This window comes from Asterias rubens, chromosome 4, assembly GCF_902459465.1.
Source record: "Asterias rubens chromosome 4, eAstRub1.3, whole genome shotgun sequence".
Lineage (NCBI taxonomy): Eukaryota > Metazoa > Echinodermata > Asteroidea > Forcipulatida > Asteriidae > Asterias > Asterias rubens.
In genome coordinates this window covers 4235643-4260828 of record NC_047065.1, presented here as the reverse complement: position 1 = coordinate 4260828, position 25186 = coordinate 4235643, and the positions used below count along the sequence as shown (strand labels likewise).

The window sequence follows — 25186 nt, the reverse complement described above, 5'->3', positions numbered from 1 at the left end:
GAATGAGTTCATTCATGAGATCACAGAACACAATGGAGACACATGAGGAGGGTGTTTGGGGGGGGTATACATACATCTCAAACACCAAATGGCTATGCAGTATGCCAACCTTAACAAAAGAACATTCTTGGTTCGTCATACAAAGAATGGCGAAGTTAATTTGCTACAATACTTGGTCATCTTAAACCGTACTTCAGGTGGGTGAATGCTCTCGAAGTCACTGTATGTATTACGGTCAGCTTCCCAGTTCTTTACGACAAAGCCTTCAGTGCCGACACTAGTTTGTTTGCAGTCTCCCTGGACCATCCCGTGGGTTTACTTTTGATGGTAGGTTTTGGTAAAACCTGTACATTTGAATTACGAGGAAACAAAGACAACATGATGGTCAGAAAGGCAACCCAAGTGGACAGGATTGTGATGACCGAATGATGTGAAGTCCTTATTTCAATATTCAACTGGATAAATTTGTTGTCTTTGGTAAGTTTCCTCTGTTCATTTGGACACAGAGCAAGCCCTTGCTTTGGCACACCAGGGACACAGTTTGCTGGGTTAAAGCTTCCTGGTCTCACCCATAGATGCTGGGTAGGGGCGCACAGATGCTGAAGGGTGCAAGTGCAATACGGCATTATGTTTTTGTGCGTGAGGGCATGGTAATTGTCGCATTTTAAACTTGTTGTGTGAGTTAAACTGTCTTCATCAATGATTACACATAGCACACAATTATGTGAGATTCTGTGAAATTTTCGTGGTGGTTCACTGCGTCTGAAAACAACTCGTCCCTGCAATTGCGCCAAGTAGCCAAGTTTGCTTTGTTTAGCTATGAAACCAACATACATCAAAGTAGCCCCTTGCCCTACCTCACCAAGCTCCTGAACACCTAAAACCATTTTAATGTCTTGCTAAAATTTCTGGTTTTAAAGGGTTTGGGAACTTTTTGTACACAAAACACAGTGTCCACAGATTTACATTAAACTTTCACCGTTTGAAGATAATGGTAATAGTTGCTGATATGCTGTAGTTTTTGAGTGAGTACAACAATGTCATGGAATTACGTTTTTACTTGCTAAAATAATTTTCGTCTCATGATCACTGAACAATCTTTCCATGACATTGTTTTACTCATTTGTCAAAAACTACAACACTACAGGAGGTAATAACTTCAGGGAAGCTTTCTACTATCATTCTCTTTAAACTGTGTCAGTTTAATAATGTAAATATGTGGACATTGTGTTTTTTGGGGCTACCAAAAAGTGTATAGACCCTTTAAATATATGTAGTCAAACTGTTTGTACATTTCTGCCAGGCTTTTTGTTTTTGTGATTTTTTTTATCACATTATTTTCACTTTGTTATAGAAAAACAAAGCTGCACAGGAAAGACATGGGGAAACTCGCGCCGATGGGCCATAATCGGCTGTATTTTCGACTTAAAACGAAGCCCTATTATTAAGTTGAATGTTGTGCTGTTGATTTAAATCACTTTTGCTGTTTGATATTTCAAGTATTCTTCTACAAAACGGGTTCTTTTGAGAGTATTGTTAGATTACGTAAATTACTGAGGTTAGAGCGAGCTCACGCGCCGTGGATTTTGTGCTGTGCACGGCGTGAAGTCGGGCTGGACCAATGGCCGAGACCGCAATTTTTAAGGCGTCCGACTCTAGCTACCCCTTCAAATTTAAAATAACTTGAGGGTGAAAATAAATGAATTTGCAGCTTCTTCAGGAGATTTGTATTTACAATATTAGCAACAAAATCATTACAACGAGGGCAATGAAATCACACTTTCCGTGCATAAACACATGACATCGTGTGAACATTCTCGTGGAATTTCCTAGTTGGGCGACTGTTGGTTTTACCTGTTACTGGCATTGTTCAGCCATCTGTAAGGTTTCATATGACAAAATCCGGAATATTCTTCGAATTGAGTCTTTATTGAGCCAGAAATTGCAACAGTAATTGTGTCTTCTTGTAGCACGTTTATATGCAGTACGCCGTGTTTGTTTACATTTTACCCACTTTGTCACGTGAGGCACGGAGTCAATTGATTATGACCATGAAAACACCAGTTTTTAAGCACCAACACAATAGCGCAGTGCGTAAGGTGCTGGGACTGTCTCAGCAACTCGGATCATCCGGTCCGGGTTCGAATACCGTCTGTCTCTAATATAGATTCAAGGCTTTTTGCTGCCCCTGATGGGACAGTGTGATTGGGATCTGCCTTGTTTTCTCCCCTAAAGGGACAGGGTCCGCGTGGTGGCTAGGGTTCGAGGCAGGGGGGATGTGCTCTGGGTTCTATATGGCAAAGGGGAGGGGCCAGTGTGTGCCATTAACTGAACCGGCGCCTGAATGCCTGACACTTCCGGAGCGTAACCTTTTATATTTTTCCACCAGATTAAATTTGCATTCTTCAATTTCTTTATTGTTCATTTTGTCTTACCCGCTGCCAAAACATTAGGACTCAAACTTCCTCTAGTTATCGGGCAACGTCGGTAGCCTAGTTGGCATTACACTGCTCTTGAACTTCAGGGGTCCCGGGTTCGAATCCCACCCGAGGAACATGATATTTTGTTCACGGGGTATTTTTGTTCCCTGGACTCGGGAAAGTATCCTGAGTTTACAGTGCTAACACACATCGGTGTATGGGTCAAAAAACAAAATTAATTTTCTCTATAATATTTATTTTTATATGTTATTATTGTTGTTATTATTTATCACGCATACTGGTATAACTGGTATGTTTCTGGTAATTGTTTTAAACAGTGTTTACATTAATTAACTAGGTCAGACTTGTTCTCTCTAATACGAAGGCGGGTTCATTTTTGTTTGAAAAGGAGGGAGCTATTGCCTTAGTGAAAACACATTGTTTTCGTATCTAATCTTGTTGGAAACTCTTGTTTTGTTGTGAATAGTATCCTGTTTAAAGGAACACTTTGCCTTGGATCGGACGAGTTGGTCTATAAAAAAGCGTTTGTAACTTTTTTTTTCAAAATGCATATGGTTGGAAAGATGTTTTAAAAGTAGCATACAATGATCCACACAAATTTGCCCCGAAATTGCGTGTTTTTCCCCTAACTGTGCGAACTAACACGGTCGGCCATTTATGGGAGTCAAAAATTTGACTTACACTGCCAGCAACTATTTTGATTTTAAGATCAAAAGGGGGCCCTTGATATTATAAGGAACAATTTTGTTTTAATTTGTTTTAAGGATCCGTGTTGAGAATATTGAGAGAAGTACAGGATTATTGTTTGTTTGCGGAAAAAATATACTAATTTCTGTCAAAAAACAAGGTTTGATGATGACGAAACACAGTTCATGCGTCATTAATTTATCTTTGATACGAGAAGAAAGCTCTTGAAAATGGCGATCCGATTGTGGTAAAATTGTTAAGATTGAGCATGAAACTGGGATCGAATTAACCCGTTGAAACTGTTTTTTTTTTGTCAGACAGCTCTGTGCACAAAACTCCCAAAGTGGAGGCTGTTGAAATCGTGTCTGAGCAACCCCGCTATCTGGAGCTTTTTGTTATCATGAAGTGTATAAGTCGCCCCATACTTTTGAAAATCGGAAGCAGGGACATGCCAGGATGACTCAGGTACAAACTTCATCTCTTTAGCATTTTTAGTTACATAATTATTTCAGAGCATGGCTGAAATTTTTTTTTTTTTTTCGGGCCAATTTTTGAATGAATATCATTGTAAACAGCTGGATCGTGATTTTTAACCAAGATTCCTAGTTTTGTTTCTTACCAAATTAGTTTGCCTGAAAATTTGCCCACATTTTCCTCCCCCTATTTTTATGTAAAATGGCGGCCATATTGAATTTTGAAATATTTTAAGTGTAAAAAAGTACCAACCTAATTTTATTAGCAAAATTTTGGCAGAGTCGCCTTGTTCTTTGTAGTTATGTCAATGAGAAATTTGTGTACGGTTTCAGGGGGGAAACGGCGGCCATTTTGTTTTTGACGTAAAAATGCACTTTCGCCGGGTAAAAATTGTATACACTATCTTGACTGTTGTTCAAAGTGTATAACTGCACATTTTCATGTAAAAATTATGACAATAATAAAACACACCGAAAGGTTAAGGGTGCCACCCACCAAAAAAATCTCCCATAGCACATAGTGCAAATTGCTAAATATTCAAAAATACACCAAAAATACTTAAAAGTCTTACAGCCTTGAAAGGGAAAATTATTGATAGATTCTTGAAATCTTTATTCTCTGGTCAATTTTATATGGGGAGTCCCTGGGCCCGTCGAGTTATTCTCCCTCCAAGTAAAAACACCCCTTCACAGGTCTAATTTTAAAAACTTCCGAACATCAACCTTGAAAAATGTCCCTATACCTCTCAGCAAAGAGGACCATTTAATTCAGGGCCTAAGTCATCCAACATACCTCAAGCTGGAAGTCAACAACCCCCAGGTCACAATTGGGCAACATTTTTGTACATTGAAACACCTTCTGGGGGCTCTCAAATCTGTCTAAAATAGAATATTAGGTTGTTGAAATCGTTTCTGAGCAACTCCGCATACTTGAGCTTTTTGCTATCAAGAAGTGTGCAAGTCGCCCTAAACCTCTAAAAAATTGATGCAGGGACATGCTAGGATGACTAAGGAACAAACTGCATCTCTCTAGCATTTTTAGTTTCAGAGTTATTCCAGAGCATTGCTGAAAGTTTTTAATTGTCCGGGCCTATTTTTGAATGACTATTATTTTTGGTTGGATTCCAGACTGCGCCATGTGTTTGTAAACATTGTAGACACGAACAGTGTACGGCAATTTCTAATGGGTGCCTGCTCACGCCGTCGCATCTAGCCCCGCCTTAAAAATCGTCAGAGCATTAAGTTTTGTACGAGAGGAAAGCCTTTGAACATGGCAATCCGGTGGTGGTAAAATTTTGAAGATTGAGCATGATACTGAGATCGAAATTACCCGTTGTGAATTTCGTTTTTCTCTCCGACAGCTCTGTGCACAAAACTCCCTTGGGGTGAGGGGTAGCTCTTTCGCCACCCTTGTCGCGCAGACTTGTGCCAAATACACAAAACAAACATGAACTTGTAGCCCTCTAGTTGGGCTCTCCTTTGGTGTATAGTATGTCTGGATCGGACGATTTCTTGAGGGTCATAGAGCCTTTGTACTTTGAATTTCTCTTCAGATTGGCTAATGTTGACGTCCGGGTAGCAATCTTCGACCCCGTCATTTTGAGTAGGCTTGCTCGGACGTCTTTTTGAGCACCACGGAGTTGTCGTGGGCTCCCCGGAAGTTAATCATCGGACTCGGCAATATCCAAGCCACATACAGGTATCCAACATTTCTCTCTAGCATGCCAAGTTCAGGAGTTATGGTCAAGTGCACAGCGAACTTGTTATGCCGACCATTTTCGCCACATTTTTCCTTGCCATGAGTTGACAAACTTGCCCAAAATTTACCGAAAATAGCTCCCTCTATTGTCGGCTTGCATCGGCTAGGTCTAGGCCACAAAATCAAACAAAGACATGAAATTGTAGCCCTTGATTAGGGCTCCCTGGAGGTGTATAGTATGTGCTAATCTAAATATGTCTCGGGTATGAAAAGGTCATCCGTGTGTTGTCATCATTTCCAGAGAAACTTACACTTTGGGCATTGTTGTCCCTTTGGGTGAGGGGTAGCTCTTTCGCCGCCCTTGTCGCGCAGACTTGTGCCACACACACAAAACAAACATAAATTATTAGCCCCCGAGCGGGGCTCACCTTCGGTGTATAGTATGTCTGGATTGGGTGATTCCTTGGGGGTGATAAGAGACTTTGTATTTTGAATTTCTATCCAGAATTGCTAATGTTGACGTCCGGGTAGCAATCTTCGACCCCGTCATTTTGAGTATAGGCTTGCTCGGACGTCTTTTTGAGCACCACGGACTCGTTGCGGGCTCCCGGAATTTAATCATCGGACTCGGCAATATCCAAGCCACACACAGGTACCCAACATTTCTCTCTAGCATGCCAAGTTCAGGAGTTATGGTCAAGTGCACAGCGAACTTGTTATGCCGACCATTTTCGCCACATTTTTCCTGCCATGAGCTGACAACCTTGCCCAAAATTGACCGAAAATAGCCCCCTCTATTGTCGGCTTGCATCGGCTAGGTCTAGGCCACAAAAATCAAACAAAGACATGACATTGTATCCCTTGATTAAGGCTCTCCAGTGGTGTATAGTATGTGCCAATCTAAAATTGTCTTGGATATGAAAAGGGCCTCCGTGTGCTGTCATTATTTCCAGAGGAACTTTACACTTTGTGCATTGTTGTCCCTTGGGGTGAGGGGTAGCTCTTTCGCCGCCCTTGTCGCGCAGACATATGCCACATACACAAAACAAAGGACACCTAAGACCAGAGCACTGGTATCCTCACTAGGTGTGTCCCAATTTATTGGCGCGGTAGTGGTCTCAACTCAAGTCCCATGCTTGTTTTGACGACATACAAAGTGGCAATCCGACAAAGACACGCACGTATGTTGTAAGTGCAACCGCATGAGAATTGTAGCTCAACAGGTCTTTCTTTCAAGGATCCATGGGTAGAGCATTTTGTTATAATGTAGGCCTAACATTATGCTATACAGCAACTTTTCAAAACGTCTCAACGATCTTGAAAACTTTATGAAAAAGTCGTACAAAGTAGTTTTTCAACGCAGTTGGTCATCATCGCGCATACAATTTCTTTAAAGCCAAAGCATAAATTTATACTATTAAAAGCGTAACCCGCGCCATCTTGGATTGAAATTAGAAGGTCCAGTGGCATGGCATCCTTGTGGAATTCAACACGGTTGTGTCGTTTCAGACGTCGGGTTGCAAGTCTACAAAACCCTGACCCGAACTCCCTCTTACGAGTTGTCTGATTGGCTGGAGTCACGAGCGATATCTCGTTACATGTGTGGTTGTCTGGTTTTGGTATGGGCCACCTGTTGGTCGAAGGGGGAAGCCATAGGCTGCACACAGAGTCACCTCTAGTGGTTGTCTGGTTTTGATATGGGCCACCTGTTGGTCGAAGGGGGAAGCCGTAGGCTGCACACAGAGCCACCTATTTAGGTTTGAAGTGGGTGGCGACCTCGGACTCCCATTAACATTCTAGAGTGACTCATTGATGTTTCACAGAGCATGCAGAGGGGTAAATGGCATTGTGTATATACCACTTTGTACAGGGGGGGTAATTTCGCGTGTTATTAAAATAAAATTTATTAAGGCTTTATGAGAAACAAAAATACATGCACCTGAGGATGTGTTTATTATAATTAAGTCACTCATGTAGGCCTACCCAACTTTCTAGCATATTTTAAACACATCAAACAGCAACCCATTGTTGTTAATAACTTGATTTGTTCCATATAAATATAACCCTGCACCATTGGTGGTACAGTCCATATGCATCCCCCACATACAGAACGTATACACGCAAAAGTTGCAACATTTTCAAAAAGAAAGTGAACACATTACTGATTCTTTTCATATAGGTTTTGCCAGTTCTTCAAAATAGTACATGAAATTACCGTTTAAGAATAGTATGCTTTCAGAGTTACGAACTTTGTGAAACATCAACGGCTGTTTTGAAGCTGTAAACGAACATTCCATTGGTCAAAGTTCTGAAGCAACAAAATTGTCAGAGCTTAAAGCAGTTTGGTCAGGACTCAGGATGTACATTTTGCCAAATCCGTTTTGTATTAAGCAATCGGCCGTCGGGTTTAATTTCGCGTGGTAAATAAAAAAAAATATTTATGAGAAAAAAATACATGCGCCTGTTACAGATTTGTTTTGTTATAATTAAGTCACTCATGTAGGCGTACCCAGCTTTCCAGCCTTTTTTAAACGCATAAAACAGCAACCCGCTGTTGCTAATAACTTTATTTGTTCCAGATAACCCTGTACCATTGGTGGTATGGGGTACAGTCCATTATATCATCCCCCACACACAGAACGTATACACGCAGAAATTGCAATAAGTTATTTGCAAGAAGAAAGTGAATACATTACTGATTTTTTTCATATAGGTTTTGCCAGTTCTTCAATGAAATTACCATTTAAGAATAGTAACTTTGTGAAACATCAACGGCTGTTTTGAAGCTGTAAACGAACATTCCATTGGTCAAGGTTCTGAAGCAACAAAAATGTTAGAACTTAAAGCAGTTTGGTCAGGGCTCAGGATGTGTATTTGCCAAATCCGTTTTATGGTATTAAGCAATCGGCCGTCGGGTTGAGCCCTCATGTGCGGCTGAATCGGATACTATCATTTTCACCAATTTCTCCATACAAAAATTAGCCAAACTGGACGTACAAACCCTCAAAATAACAAGGCAAATGTTTTCTAAAATTGAAATAAGTGAGAGGACGTAGGAGTAGTTATTAAAGACCAATAAAATTACCGTTTCTATTATTTTAGTTTGTAAAGGGTTCCAGAGATCATATAAAATTTATACAGATAATGCGTTGGCCCGCTCGATCAACACTAAAACATCACGAAAAACCCTACATATCATGCCATGAACCATCATTGCCAAGTACACCCTTCCCCAATATTAAAACTCAATTCCAGAAACACACACCAATTCCTTTAGTTGGAGAACGCAAGAGAGAAGGTTAGGAGGGAAGGCGACGTTTCACAACTATGTTGTGCACGCTCAACAATTTATCAAAATACAACAAATGACAATATTCCATACCGATTATAAATACAATTTCTAACCCAATCCTACGAAATGATTATTACCTTTAAGAATACCTCCCTTACCCCACATTACCTTTCATAACATTTGTCTATACTAGAATCTTCCTCATCCCGCTAGTATGTTTCAATTCCATTAGTTTATTGCCATATCTAGAGAAAAACACAGGATCTACAAATGCATTTACATGCCTTGCTTTTAAAACAAAACTTTACTCTTTAAACGCGTCATTCCCAAAGAATAGCTATATAAATATAGTTAGTACAAAATTGAATAATACAACTATGTTATAATACCAACAACAACAAAAAGATTCTTATAATTAAGCTACACTATGTTACACTGAGTGATGTTTTCGTGTTACTTAATATTAACTTGCATCCATTTTGAGGAGACCAACTAAAAGGTCCCCTCGATCTACTAACCGAAAGTAATCCCCGTTCGAATCCTATCAACAACCAGGTAGTAGTTAATAAGCAGGACATTTTGTTCTTTCCACAAATTTTAATTAGTCTCCCGAATTCCAGAATCTACCCCGTGGTAGTAGAATAGAAAGCAAAACCTAATGGTATCCAAAGAACAAATTCTACAAAGCAAAGTAGATAACCGTGGTATTACTGCAAAACCGATTATACAATGATAACCCCACCATTTATCAATGCCTGCCGTTACCAACTTTACAACGCTTTCTGATAGCAAAGTAGAATATCCACATAATGGAAAACTGAATATACATTTCCAACCAAGTATATACAAAATTTATCGTTTTAAGATTACAATAATCAACAGAGTAATAAAACGAAAAATAAAATATATCAGGACCTTATGTAAATTTAATAAAAGAAAACAGTGAAATTAAACCCTTCTTTAATTGGGACCGGCTTAAAGAGAAGGTAGGCCCTACACGTTTGGAAATCATGTCTACAATTAATATCAATGTCAACGTTTGGTTAGAAGCCTGAAGCAGCTTACACTAGTACAAAGCATTTAATAAAAAAAATTAAGTTTGAAGTAAGGTATTTATGTATCAGTTTTTATGCCCCAAAACGTGACACTTTTTACTCATTACAGGCCCACACTTGTTTCTGCATCTCTTCAGTACAGTTACAAGTGGCCACTATTACTATTCATACGATCACATACAGTTCTTTTCGGTTCAATTCAAAAACCACCCCAATTCAATTAGGAGTTGAAACCTATGGTTCTTTTCCGAATATCATTACATGGTTTTACCGCAAACCTTACGGTATCCATCTAACTACTTTTGTTATTGTTCATGTGATTGCTGGTCAATGCTTCCTTGATTTGGGGCAACACAAGTTGATTCATAGATCACTTATAATAATTTGGTCATAAATGTTGGAACTTTGTTTTCAGTCGGTGAAAACTTTCTCCTCATTGTTTCTTCGAAGACCTACAATTTCTACACCATTGCAAACACATTACTAACCTTGATAAAGACAACTGTATTCTCTTCATTATTTTACCAAAGTTTTTCCAGAACGAACAGAAAGTAATACTCACCTTCTCTAACATTGGTACCAGAGAAGGGATTTGAAGTTAAAAAAAAAAATCTCTTAAAAACAAAAATCACAAAAATATACAAATGCCTTGAACAAATTCCTTGGGATTAATCATTATTTCAGTTTTGCATTGACAAAATACGGTAAAAAATGTGGCACTAGAATTAACGAGTGGATGCCCAAAACCCCTTCGAACAGTTTTTTTAAATTTGACCCTGCAATTATCTAAAATGGAAAACCATTGGCAATTTAATAAACAAACCTTTCAAAAAAATAATGATTCATAATATACAAATACTCAAAAATATATATTGGAGAAGTCCTTTGACTACAATAAGTGTATAGGCTTCCTATTTACAGCATTTAATTAAGTCACTTGAGTTGATTTTAAATTTAGTTTTGCGAATATTTTAGATTGTATGAATACAAGAAACTAGTTAATATAATGTGTTGTATAAACTAAGCAGCTTCTGAAATTGACTCAAACCAAACTTTTTTCTTAAACAAAAATACTCTAACAACTTGTGAGTTTACCAATTGACTATATTATTTTTTACTGCATGAGGGTGTTTTATTTGTATCTTTTTTTGGACTGCCTGTATGTTGCTTTCGTGTATCAAATAAACAAAGGAAAAACAGATTTTCGACATCAACTTCTGTGTGATAGACTTCTTCAGATGGCATTGTTAGGAGGGAAGCTGACTTGCTGGTGGGGATACTGAATCTGCTGTGGCTGACGAGTCTGTACTTGAGGCTGACCATAAGCTTGGACCTGACTGGCAGGCGGGTAGTAGGCTGCTGGACCAATGGGTGTGGGACCTCTGGCAACAGCATCTGTGGGTAACAGACCATTTCACAAAGATCTTGGGTGTCATGGCCGAGTAATTTAGAGCATTGAATTCAGGTTTTGGTGATTAAGTCATTGGAGTGTGGGTTCGAATCCCAGTCATGACACTTTTGTCCTTGCGCAAGATGCTTTATTGCTTCTCTTCACCCAGGGGTACAAATGGGTACCTGCGAGGGTAGAGGTTGATATTGTGTTTGAAACAGCCACTGGAGTGCCACAGCAGCTCAGGGCTGTATACTAATTTTCAATGGTTCCCCTTCTAAACTATGGAAGGTACTCTGTGTTGCTGTAGATTGCTGTGGTATGAAGTGAGGTCTGAAAATAGCTTTTTCAGACAAATCTTGCCGTTAAAAAAGGTTATTCTTACCGTTATAACTTGGAGGCAAGTCCACAGTCGTCGCCTCGCGAGCTGGTTCTTGATTAAGCAACTGCAACACACAAGCAACAGTTTCCTCCAAGTTCCGTAGCTGTGCTACGGGACTCCAGTACGTAGCTATCACACCACTAACTGGACCACCAAAATCTTCAACTGTTAAGGCACGGTGGACCTGCAAAAAAATATGTCATATTTCTTTAGTTGTTTCTCTATAATAGCACATAAGGCCTCAGGTGTACGCTAGTTTACGCCGATTTGATTTCACTGCTGTCCACCACTGGATCAGCCCACTGCCTTGTCTTGAACAGAACACATACATTTCTTAATCTCGGTTAGTTTTTTAGACAATCTTAACCTGTCAGAAGATTTCAAATCGTTAACGGTGGAATTCTCCACTATCGAAAGTGTTCACTTGCAGTACATAAAGCCATAAAAATTGTCGAGCAGAATATAGTGCTTAGCAAATTTATTCACAAAGCAACAAAATTGAGTCGAACTCCAGCTGCAAGAATGTATTTGTGCTGGTAACCAGTTTATCCCATGTTCGGCAAGTTTGACCACTAGGTTTCACATCTGGGCTACTGAAACTTTTCCGAGGGCAAGTAAAATGCACTAGTGGGCTACTTACAAAAAGCTGAAGCTTACCCGATAGCAGGGACACGATAGCAGGCAGCAGGGAAAACAAACAACCCAGGCAAGAACACCAGGATACTGGCAGCCAAAGCAGTCTTCGAACTCACTGTAGCTAGTGACGGTCACTTTACCATTCTCGCTGCTGTAGCTGGTGTTGCAGCCACACATGTCCAGGTCGTCTTGGTTTTGAAACAGTGACTGCACCCAGGAAACCATGACAGGGTTGAAGTTAAACTGAAAAGTAAAGCCATGAAGAACAAGACATGGTAGAGTGTCATAAGTTTAAAAAAAAAAATAGTGTAGTCTTATATTTTTCAGCGAAAGATCCACCAATAAGGTGCTCAAGGCCGCTTGGACAAAGAGAGAAACCTTTTAAAACAGGTTTTAAAGTTTTCATGATTTTATGCCGCACTTAGCAGCCACTGCCAGAAACACCAGAATCACAGTTACAGACCTGTTTATGTTTGTCGTGTTGTCACGTTGGTTTGGGCTCAAGGGCTGTACCTGTTTGGGACTCACGCTCATAAGCTTTGCTTCTTAGTGAACTCCCCCTGCAGTATCATAAAAGTGTATTTACTTCCTCCTGGCTTAAAGGCAGTTGACACTATTGGTAATTACTCAAAATAATTATTAGCATAAATCCTTTCTTGGTGACGAGTAATGGGGAGAGGTTGATGGTATAAAACATTGTGAGAAATGGCTCCCTCTGAAGTGCCATAGTTTTCGAGAAAGAAGTAATTTTCCACGTTTAGAACTTGAGGTCTCAAAATCAACTACATGTATCTAAACGCACACAACTTCGTGTGAAAAGGGTGTTTTTTCTTTCATTATTATCTTGCAAGTTCGATGACCGATTGAGCTCAAATTTTCACAGATTTGTTATTTTATGCATATGTTGAGATACACCAACTGTGAAGGCTTGTCTTTGACTGTATTCTTTGGTACATTGCCTGTTTTACGCTGTTACTGTGGAAACAATAAACCTTAAACCTTGAACAATGTTAGCCTTTCGGCAGAAATATCAGGCTGTTCACTATTTGTGTAGGTCCTTTTTATTTGTAACAACTAATTCTATTTTCTTGTCAGTGAAACAAATGTTTTACCTCCACAGCAAAGTTCTTTCCCTCTTTGAGAGCTGCCATGCCCTGGGCAAGTTGTGTCTGAAGAAGATGAGCAATGTGTGGATGCTTTGTGTTCACTGTTACTGCCAATTGTCCTGTTATATCCAGCATAAATAAAAAACACTTTGCCATCAATGGGGTGTGTTCGATTAGCTTACACGTACAAGTAAAACTTACATGAGGGCGTTGGATTCGCCATCACACGATACTTGTGTCTGCCGCCCCGGTGTCAGCCACCACAGCCCCAGCTCGTGGGCTGGTCTCTGATGGATGCCCAAGTCGAATGATCAAGTTTCTGGCTGCAGGCGTATCATACCAAGATGGTGGGGGACAAGTTTAATTCAACGCGAGTACAAAAGTACAATTAATACATAGATACATCATCTATGAAACAATTATGGCAAAGGGAAAGGAACTGTATTTACAAGAAAAAAAACAGTTGGTGTGCATTTCATGAATGTTAAATTTTTAAATTTCATCGTGGTGTGGCGAACATTGCATTTTCCAATTGAGCAGACACCGAAGCAGACTGTTTACACTTTCTCAAGTCTTGCTAGTACAACATTTGACCTTATTTCCCTTACAATAATTAGTTGTTTATTGTTAATTGTATATCTTCTTACCTCTGGTAATGTAGCGAACATTGCTGCACGTAGCCTTGCTGGATCTCTCAATGTCGACCGTGAAGAAAATTGGATTTTGCATGAAGCGACTTATCAGTGACTGCAGCTCGGCTTCTGTCGAAACTTTCAGTATTCTTTTATAAAAAGCAAAACCAAAATGTACAATAAGTTGTTTTATATGTAAAGTCAACTGCTTGGTTCCATAAAGTATGTTTCATTTGCCCAGAATCATATTTCTTCATTTGAGAATAAAATGTACAATGAATGTGATGAACGCAGTTTTTATTTTTTCATAAAACCCACTTGGCTGCCTAACAGCCAAGTTTGAATAGCCCACTGGGCTACCTAAGGGTAAAGTTTCAATCTTCCACTGGGGTACAGGGCTGCTGCCTAAGGTAAGACCTAAGATGACTAGCCTACCGGGCTATTGACCCCTTGCACACACGTCAAACACCTTGATTGTGCCACGCTCGCCATTTTGTAAACGCCTAAAATGACATTGACACGCGGCGACTGTGCCATGCTCACCATTTTGGTGGTCACTGGACTGTAATGAATAACTCTTTTTTGCTATGAAAAGTCGCCATCTTAGAGGGAAACCATATGCGCGTCCAAACGCGTACATCATCAAAGCATGCAGCACGCAACAATCACTGTTTGATTTCTACGGCACATGCACGCACACACGCACGCACACGCACAGACGCCATCTTGTAGGTCAGATATTTGAGCCGTGTGACGTCATATTCAATACGGTCTACAGCTTTTCACTGACTAACGCTCAGTGACATTGACCACCAAAATGGCACATCTTAGATTATTCTAATGATGACTTCAGGTGAATTGGGTCAAAAGGAACCAAGTTCGAAATCGCCCACAACCGCTACCTAGAGTCAAGTGTTACTAGCCAGCAAGCTATCTTGCCCCTTGGTCATTGCCTTGGTGCCCTTGAAATGCTACAGGAGAAGTTAACAGTTTCTTCATAATCATAGGGTGCCCTTTACCAATGAGAAAATGCCCCGCCCTTGCCCTTTCAAAAACGAAGCATACAGGCCTGATGGTCCTTGGAAAGAATGCCTTTTTGTGGATATCCAAGCAGGCTCTGTGAGTTATATGAAGGTTCTGCTACTTGTATGAAATGATTCTTACCCTCCCATAGAGTCTGGAAACATCGTCTTTCTCTTGGAAGAGCGATCACAAACGTTGAGCTGTTGTGGGTTGTGTCTGAAGGTTCGGCCATGCACGGTGAAGAACCTGCCTGGGTTACGCATGAATTCACTGATCAAGGTGACATAGATCGCCTGACCCGAGGACGTCAAATTCATCTCTGGGCGACGCACAACAACGGACATCTTGCTGGAATAGTTTTCGACAACCTGAACACTTTTTAGGAGAAAAGTATGGATTACTTGTACTTCTTTTTTTAACATTTAAAATTATCTTGATTTATGTGCATAGCGGCGCCCTTAATTATCAGTTCACAAAAGTTCAACATTGGGCAACATACCCAAACTTTTTAATGACAACTTTGGGAAATATTATGCGACCATTCAAACCCGCACTAGAAAAGGGATTTTTTCAAAATACCTCTCTTTGTTTGTTTGACTTCATTTTCCTTAAAAAAAATATCTCTCTCAACAAGGAATATGTACCAAATGATATGCATATAAATGATAATGTATGCAACTAAAACTTGTAAACAAGAAGAAAACAATTTGAATCAAATTTCAGAAATTTCACAATCACTGCAACACGACTCGACTGCAGGCGCACACAAGCCCCCCAAAACAGTGACAACTGACGTCCCACTGTTTTGTACACTGTCCGTACGACATACGAAGAGTACGATGACCTTCTATCCTAAAAAAATGAAACTGAAAGAAAGCTTCTTTTTGTCGAAATATTTCTCCCCAATCACTTACCTATATAACACAGTTGTCACAGTTGTGAATGGCAAATACATAAAACTATTTAGCAATAGTTGTTTTCGGTGTACTTTTTATGAAGAATCTCCAAGCCGATACTGACACATTTAACGAAACAAAACTCGTCTGCAAGTGTTGTTTACATTTCACACACCACCACTCAGCATACACTCTGCATGCACATTGCACACCAAAGCAACAACAAGCCGGAAGTCTCACTGCTGTGTATGTGCGCTGCTTGCTTGCTCGTATGTTAGTCTTATTACAAGACGTTCTTGAGAGTAGGGCATACGTACGGAAAGCGATAGTTGGTGAAAATAAACAACAACGTCTTGCATTGAGACTAGTGTGTGGTACGCAATCAAGCGTGCTGTCATGTCGTACGTGCGGATGGCATGGGGGGTATGCCTAGTCTTTTTGGTGTCGCTGTTTACGTAAATTGTTAAGATTTTGGAACGAAAACATAAACAAATGTGGTAGGATGTACATTGGTGAAGGTCATTTTAATCTACCCCCATGCTTTAATGTTCAGCGCATGATATGGAGAAAGTGGTTGGAGAAAGTGCCCAAATTTTGACTACGTCACTTTGCTTCGGAAGAGGGCTTTGGTTACCTCCATGCTTGAACAGAGACTAAGCTAAAACAAACTAGCTTGCTGGTGGTGAGAGGAGAACGGAACGCGCGGTTTTGTTCATGTCATCTGGTGAAATTTCAGTTTCAGCAGAGGTAAATTGAATTACTTTTTTCTTAAGTTAACGTCAAAACAAGCCTTGACTCAATCTGTGTCATGTAAAGTTACTCGCCAAGGAAATTGTTCCCAGTTATAAGGGTTAGAAAATTCAACCAGTTGCGATATAAATCAGAATGGCATGGGCATGATGATTGATGGGGGACTTTTGTCATGTTATTGTTTGTGGGATTCGGTCTCTAGGTGGCAGCAGACACACCACAAGAAATATTGTGAGCATAATGAGCATGCTCAAAACATGATATGTAAACAGTGGGAATTTACCAGTGGTAAAGTCTGCTGCCCCACGCACTTCAAAAGTCCCCCAGTGGTAACCCCTATCCTCCTCAATGCAATCAAGACAGTTTCAATGGAGGTAGAGGTTAGTCCGTGCGTTGGGAATGGAGGATATGGAAGGTAACGATTATCACAACTACCAATTTCAAAGCTTCCGTCCCTTATCCTTTTGCGATCATCATGGACCTTGCAGTACGCCAATAAGTTTATCGTGTATAGCAAAATATCAAGAGAGGGCGCTGTTGAACCCACACAAAGGTACAGGTGTTGCGTGTGCGGGTGCAGAAACTGCATAGAAACCGCCCCATATTCCTTCCCACAATCCATTGCGTTTCTGAATCGCGATAAACCTTATGAATTTGTGTAAACTCGCCCCCAGCACAGTCGCCCACCATTAAGTTGTCGCCACCTATGGCTATGCTAGCATTAGCAAAATGGCCCCGGCCCCTCAAAGTCGCAAACCCACCTGACCCACAGTGCCACATTCCACCCCCCTCCCGACAAGTCACCCCTGACTAATTCGCCCACACCTGTTCCCCCCCCCCCCTCCCCCAGCTAAAAAACAAATATAAAACAAACACAACAAACAAATCACACTTATAGGAATACCTGGCTGGGAGTAGATTACACCTAAAACTATTAGGTTCGTTCCCCTATCGTCTCCACCAACGAGACGACAGCGGAACGAACCCTGTAGTTCTAGGAGTAGGAGTACCGGTAGATCTGAACAAACTTAAAAGCCCGACAATTTTATTTTTTTATTGACTTTCATTATGTTTCTTTTTTTCTTCTTTTTGTTTTCAGGTCTTTCATGATCCACTCATTGTTTTGCTGAGAAGACTCATTCCGTCACAATGAACGCACTAAGAACACTCAGGAGACGTCAATTTAAGCAAGAGAACATGTTCATCTTCACATGGAGTATCCTGAGACATTCATTCCTGAGTTGTCGTCTCAACAAGCCTCGAGTGTCATGTCAAAATGTCCATCGCGCATCATCGTTCACATCCACGAATGTCAGCGAAGAAAATGTTGAAACAGTCTCCGTTTGCGATCTGACGCTCCCCAGGGATAACATGACAACAGTCACGCCAAAGATTCTTTCCCGCGTGGGTTGCCAGCTTCACAACCAAAAACACCATCCTCTGTGCCTCATCAAAGAACGCATACGAGATTATTTCTACACAGCCGTATTGAATCGACGCGGTAACCCGCTCTTCTCGATCTATGACAGCATCAGTCCTGTGGTTACTATGCAACAGAACTTTGACAGTCTTCTCGTTCCCCAGGATCACGTCAGCAGACTCAGGGGAGACAATTACTATATAAATAGGTAATAAATCAGTCTTGTAGCCATAGTGGGCGGCACCGGGCGGCCCCGCCCACAACTTAAAATTTTTGCCCAGCACTCTTGAGCAAAAGACATTGTGTTCCCCAATAAGCAGGAGAGAGTGCTTGTATGCATAACTGAACTTTTGAGTGTCATTATTATTTGTTTTGAAAAACATCACCAATCCCGTTATATATTGTTGCAGTACCTGCTGCCAAATCATAGGATTCAAACTGCCTCTAGCTACCGGGCAATCTCGGTCGTCTAGTTGGTAAGACACTGCTGTAGTGTTGCAAGGGTCGTGGGGTCGAATCCCACCCGAGTAATAATTATGCCTGAGTGTGATATTTTTTCACAGGATTCGGGAAAGTACTGAGTATACAGTGCTAACACACATCGGTGTAAGATTAATATCACCAATCCCGGTCATTTACTCACCCTGTACTGTATTCCTTACATAGTGAGTTTATGCTTCGAGCCCATACCTCCGCCCACCAGCATGAGTTGATAAACTCGGGCCTGGATGCTTTCCTAGTAGCCGGTGATGTGTATCGGCGTGATGAGATTGATTCCAGTCACTATCCCGTATTCCATCAGATGGAGGGAGTACGGCTATTCACTCCACATGAGGTGAGAATGTTGATGAAGTAAAATATTTGTTTACATATCCAAAATTATGTAGGGCTATGTCACTTTATATAATTAGTTGTGCCGTTGGTTCTCTGCAGTGCCACTAGGGTTTTCCAGACCATCCGAATTTCCTCCCTCGGAAAAAAATCAAACACTTGAGATCTCTGGCTGTGCTCCGTTGTCATAATGGGTTGATGTGGCTGGCTGCCAAAGGCGCCCTTGCATGCCAGCTTTTAGAACACGCTGCGAGTAAGGATGATTAGCCTCCCAAATTTTTATAATTCAGTTGTTACTTTTCACTCCTTAAGCTAGAAGCTTCTTCAGATCTGGATTTCAGATCTTCTTAAGATCAGATAAACTTATTTAATGATTCAAGATTGAAGAAGTATTAATTTATGTTGTGTGGTGTTTGGCATGCAAGAGACAACCCGTACTTCTTGTAGGGATTGAAATAGCACTGGGATTTGAAATTTTCAATGTGTAAATTTAGGGGAGTGGCTTAACTATTTCACATATTTTTTTATTTTATTTTTTATTACCAATTTGCCTTCTATTTAATTTCAAATTTTAAATTTATGTAAAATTGTTGTAATTCAGTCTTTGTGCTGCGAGGACATTTTTTAATAAACCATTTTATCTATCTATCTATCTATTTACTGGACTGCAGCCCAGAGGCCAGTGATTTTGGCCTTTGGCCAGTACATTCAGCCCAGAGGCCAGTGATTTTGGCCTTTGGCCAGTACACTCAGCCCAGAGGCCAGTGATTTTGGCCTTTGGCCAGTACACTCAGCCCAGAGGCCAGTGATTTTGGCCTTTGGCCAGTACACTCAGCCCAGAGGCCAGTGATTTTGGCCTTTGGCCAGTACACTCAGCCCAGAGGCCAGTGATTTTGGCCTTTGGCCAGTACACTCAGCCCAGAGGCCAGTGATTTTGGCCTTTGGCCAGTACACTCAGCCCAGAGGCCAGTGATTTTGGCCTTTGGCCAGTACACTCAGCCCAGAGGCCAGTGATTTTGGCCTTTGGCCAGTACACTCGGCCCAGAGGCCAGTGCAATTTTATATCTGTTATGATCAAACTTGTCAAAAGGGCGTTCAAGGCAAATTATACCTTTGCAGACCTGATACTTCACGGAGGCAACAAAGGCGATTGCCTTCATGCCCCCTGGGTGCTTTTGAAATGTTCCAGTAGAAATTTACAATTTCCTCAAAGGGTGCGCTAGGTTGTAAATCGTTTTAGCGGGCCCTCTTCAGCATGATTTAACCAACTTGACTGAGAGCCATTCAAGTTGGTGAAATCATCTCGTAAGAAGGCGCGCTATGACGATTTACACTATCCACTATCACTCACTGACAAATTGGGTCAAGACTAGTACATGCATTGTTGTGTTTACATTGTCTCTGCTGCGCCTTGAACATTGATCTGTTTAGATTGATTTGGCGCATTACAAATACCTACTATTATTTATAATTATTTATTACATATCCAGCTCCAAAAGACATAAAGAAACCTTCCAGAATGATAATTTTAGTTTTTGTTTTTGATACAGCTCTTTGAGAAGTACAATGATAAAGAGTTAAGCCTGTTTGAGAGCCCCGGAATGGATAAGTGTCGTACGATTGAGAAACAGCGTCACCACACCATGGAAGCTGTTAAGCTGGTGGAGTATGAACTTAAGACTACGCTGGTCAACTGCATGAGGAATCTCTTTAGACAGGGTAGGGTTTTATAATATAGTAAATTTGATCTAGTGATATTCATCTTGATAGTTGATCATGATTTTGATCTGTGTATTGAACTTGACCGCAAATTGATCTTGTTCTCGATCTTGATCCGCATATTGACCTTGATCTTAATCTGCTTATTAATCTCTATCTTGATCTTGATATTGATCTGAATATTAATCTTGATCTTAATCTGAAAATTGATCTTGACCTTGATCTGTGTCTTGATCCTTGTATTACTAATGATCTTGATCTTGATGTGATTAGAAAACCAGTCGGCCGGCAATGGTACACAACACAGTATTTTGGTTGGTAACCTTGCTCTGGTAAGCAAAATTGTTTTGCATTGAAGCAGCTCCCATATGAGCCAGTCAATCACAGCAAGGTTTGGAACATTTTACAAGGTTTCTTTCTTCAATCCATGCTTTTGTAAACTTAAATTTTTTTTTTTTTTAATTGGTGTTTGTTCTCCAGAAGAAGGTCATAACACACTGACCGAAAAGTCATGCAGTACAAACCAGCTCTTGTCAGAGCCACCAATGCACACTAAATAGATTTTTACATGGTGTCACAGTTTTGTTATGTGAAATTGTTTGTCCTTTTGTTTCTTGTCCTTCCAGGTTGGACTGACACACCTCTTGGTGACAGTGCAGGCACTTTTGTCAGTCCTGGCAAACCTGGATTGTTGATGTCTTTCTGTTGTCCTCAGTCATGTAGTACTTTGTTTTCTCTTTTACTGCCTGCTCTCCTTTTTTACATCTTGATGTATCCCCCTTTTTACTGTTTTTCTATTCCAGATGTATATATTTATATAATGAATGTTTTTGTATTTTTATGTGAATTGCCAAAATATAATAATAATACAAAATAATAAAACACGAACCTTAAGTATTTATTTTTAAGTTTTTCGTTTCCCTTATGTTTGATTTTTCAGATCTTGAAAGTCGTTGGGTCGAGACAGAGTTTCCATTTACTCATCCCTCCTGGGAACTAGAGATTAAATTTCAAGGGGAGTGGTTGGAGGTTCTCGGTAGTGGCATTATGGAGCACCAAATCCTTAACTCAGGTTAGATAATAATTTGCAGATCTTTAAGAGTGCAAATATCCTATTATGTTAGTAGCCAGTGTTAGTGGGCAGTGCTGAGCTCTCGACCTCTCGTGGTGGCGTCATGCACCTCAAGCCTGCCCCAAGTGACCCACTCTGTAAGCAGGGCACTTAGGGCTGACCCGTGTGAGCCCCTGGAATGACGTCAAAGCTATTCATACGTAAAGGGGGCAGACCAGGGTCGACCCAGGGAAGCTAATCGAACGCATCCAATGGCACCATCATTAAACACAAATAATTTTGTTGATCTGATCAGCCTTGGTGGCTTCTACCTACAACCCTCTTAAGGCCCAGTCCCACTGCAGCGATAACAAGAACGATAATGATAACGATGCAAAAAAAACGCATTCCATTGGTTGAATGAGCAGGTGCGTATTCTGCATGGAGCAATTCAACCAATAGAATGCATTCTCTTTGCGTCGTGATCGTTATCATTTGCGTTATCGCTGCAGTGTGACTCGGCCTTTAGTGGCTGTTGAAAATGGTGTTCCTAAAGAAGTTTCCATTAAATTGCTTTTATTTTTCTTGTAGCTGGAGCTGGTGATAAAATCGGCTATGCCTTTGGTCTAGGTCTGGAACGTCTTGCGATGATCTTATTCGATATTCCAGATATAAGACTCTTCTGGAGTGAAGATGAACGATTCCTCTCACAGTTTCAAGTTGCGGATCCAAGCAACGTCAAATTCAAGGTTTGTTTTTGATTTATTAAATATTTGGATTTACCCTCACACCATCGGTATAAAGCACTGTATACTCGGTAGTCTATTCCATGCTACAGTGTACATGATGTGGTAGCATCTGCTTTAGGGATTCAAACCCATAACCTTTGCAATTCTAGAACAGATGTCTTATTTCTAGTCTATCTAGAATGCCTGGTAAGCGGACGCCCTGGGTATTATTGAAATGTGCAACCAGAACTGTGTGGAATAAGGTCGAAGGTGGGGACAGTGTAAAAGTGCGCTGGGGTAACCCCGGGGTAAAAACAAAATCTTGGGGTCTGTAACATGGCTGTAATCCACATGGACAAATACTGTGTGCAAAGGGCACTAGAAAGACCTCAACGAAGGTAGTGCATTCCACAACTTTGGCGAGTTGAATGGTAGGAGTATACTATTCCAGGAAGTTCTCCTATTAATAAATTCTTGTCATATTTTTCTTGCAGCCCTTCAGCAAGTACCCACCCTTAATACAGGATCTCTCCTTCTGGTGTCCCGAGAGTTATAGTCCCAATGACTTCTTCGATCTTGTGAGGAACGTTGCCGGTGACCTCGTCGAGAGAGTCAGCATCATCGATGAGTACAAGAATCCCAAGACAGAGCGGACAAGCAGATGCTACCGCATCGTCTACCGCAGCATGGAGAAGACGTTGACCAAGGAGGAAGTCGGAGGAGTGCATGGCAACATCCGGACCTTGGCGGAAGAGAAATTGGGCGTGGAGATGCGGATTAAGTGAGAGTACCCCATAACAGGGATCTGACATGGTGCTTGAATGTCTCAGGCCTGGAACTACACGCAGGCACTGACCTCAGTTGCCCCTGGTCTTGGCCTTGGTGCCCCTTTAAAAGTTTCCCATCGACTTTAAGAATTTCCAATGGAAGTGCCCCTTTGCAAAAAGAAAATGGCCTTGCCCTCTCAAAGATGAAATTCCAGGCCTGTGTCTACCGAGCTATGAATGTTGAGACGTTTACCAAGAAGGTCAGACTTAAGGGGAGTCCACAGGGAGGGAGTACGATTGACTGATCAAGTGATCAAATTGAATCAAAGTCCCTAAAGGCAAACTTTAGCAAACTGCTGAAGGAGGACTTTAAATAATTTGCGTAGGATGGGGTGTATACACACAACAGGCTTCTGATGGACGTACCAGGAAAATACCAGGAATGACCTCAGAGCATTCAATTTTCGGATGGTCAGTTGACTGACTGATGGGTGTATTCACTAATTAGTTATTCCATTGTGTAGTGTGCACAGGAGTTCACCTACCGTGCTACGCTTTGTTTCCCCTGTACAAAAGAGGAACTGATGAAACTGGAGTTGATGCTTGAAATTTCCCTTTTTTCTGGGGGTTATTTTGTAATCACCTATCGCTGATTTCACTTATCTGAGCATGTATGTTTGGGAGTAACATCGATTATATTAATTTTGTTCAATATTTGAATGAGCATCCATCTTGTCTGTCTGAAAACGTAGTTGAGAAAGCATCATTTACCAAGGGGAGTGTGAAGCTAATAAGATAGTGGGAAGATATACTGGATGGTGAATCGGGACGGTTTGTTTTGTTTTGTGATTGAGGATCCTTTAATTTTGATTTAAATTTACAAGCTGAGATTTATATTGAGTAAGAACTTTTTTTAATTGGCTTGGAATCTTATACTTCCAAATTAAATGAAAATGCATGCCAGGTGAAGTTTATGTCCAGACAAGATGGTGCATAACTAATCAGTTTATTTGTCTAAAGGGTCTGGGTAATGTTGGTATGTCACAAAACACAATGCCACAGATTTACATTAAACTTAAAGGGTCTAAAGTAAATGATGGTAGAAAGCTTCCCTTAAAATATTACTTACTGAGGTACTTCTTTTTTTTGGAAATTAGTAAAACAATGTCGAAAAAATATGTTTTACAATTACATGTTAAAAAAATTTTCGTCTCACTGAGACAAACATTATTTTCATGAGCTGTTTTATTCATTTCTGAAAAACTACAGCACCTCAGTAAGTAATATTTTAAGGGAAGCTTTCTACCATCATTATCTTCAAATCAAAGTTTAAAGTAAATCTGTGGAAATTGTGTTTTGTGTCCTACAAAAAGTACCAAAACTCTTTATAGGTTTAACAAAAAATAATTGTTTAATACAAACCCCAAACGATTTTTAGGAATGGGTGTGCGTTTATACAGCACAGGGGATTTATTTCACGCAAAAGAGGACAAAGTGTAATGATGCTGAAAGCTTTTATACGTTTATTCCTACAAAAAAAATGTGTAAATCTGTGTGTCATTTATGTAAGAGAGTAAAACAAAATTCAGCAAAGTACTTTTATTTCTGGTGTGATTATTGCTATTACTGCACTCTTGTCATTGTAAGTTAAAATTTTTGCTGGAATTTAAATTTTTGATTTTCAAAAGAATTTTGCATCCGTAATGATGCCATTTCGTATCCACTTGACCTATGGCATTTTTCATATTTTTTGAAAATTTAAGTCTTGTTTTAAAAATCTAAATAATTTTCTGTGCGATTTAAAAAAAGAGTTTTCTTAATGTATCATTTTCGAGCATAAAGTCGCACCGTAAAAACAAATTTGCCAAAAACTGAAAAGATCACAAGTTCACCACAAGGGGCATATCCAGCATTATAATTAATTTGGGTCCGATTCTGAAAAAGGGCCTCACGGGTTAAGTCCTGCATTCTTGTCCATTTTGGGCCTAAACTGAAAAAAGAAAAATCACAAAATCACAAATGTTTGCCTAAAATTGATTGTAAAAATCACAAGGGGTAAGTCCAGCATTTTTATTAGTTTTTGGCCTTAAATCAGAAAAAACAGGAGGTTACTTTATCCATAATGTTTATGAATAATTGGGCCTAAAAGTCCTCAAGGAGTAAGTCCAGTATTTTAATTGATTTTTGACATAAAATTGAATTTTACCA

General features: G+C 40.3%; 2 protein-coding genes across 4 annotated transcripts; one reads left to right on the top strand and one right to left on the bottom strand.

Moving 5' to 3' along the window:
* Nucleotides 1–225: 225 nt before the first annotated feature.
* Nucleotides 226–24096, top strand: LOC117289019 (phenylalanine--tRNA ligase, mitochondrial-like). Of its 3 annotated transcripts, none has more exons than XM_033769925.1 (7): nt 226–477; nt 17562–18090; nt 18549–18717; nt 20264–20432; nt 21373–21504; nt 22075–22232; nt 22706–24096. In XM_033769925.1, the coding sequence occupies exons 2-7, from the start codon at nt 17612–17614 to the stop codon at nt 22994–22996; spliced, it is 1398 nt and encodes a 465-aa protein (XP_033625816.1). In that variant the 5' UTR covers nt 226–477; nt 17562–17611; the 3' UTR covers nt 22997–24096. The 3 variants fall into 3 exon arrangements, with proteins under 3 accessions (XP_033625816.1, XP_033625814.1, XP_033625815.1); XM_033769923.1 differs by lacking the exon at nt 226–477 and adding an exon at nt 16127–16459; XM_033769924.1 differs by lacking the exon at nt 226–477 and adding an exon at nt 16706–16877.
* LOC117289020 lies at nt 8595–15951 on the bottom strand. The gene is made up of 7 exons (XM_033769926.1): nt 15731–15951; nt 14958–15191; nt 13809–13942; nt 13168–13280; nt 12077–12298; nt 11423–11603; nt 8595–11042 (listed from the first exon to the last, which is right to left on the bottom strand). The coding sequence occupies exons 1-7, from the start codon at nt 15769–15771 to the stop codon at nt 10882–10884; spliced, it is 1086 nt and encodes a 361-aa protein (XP_033625817.1). The 5' UTR covers nt 15772–15951; the 3' UTR covers nt 8595–10881.
* Nucleotides 24097–25186: the final 1090 nt, after the last annotated feature.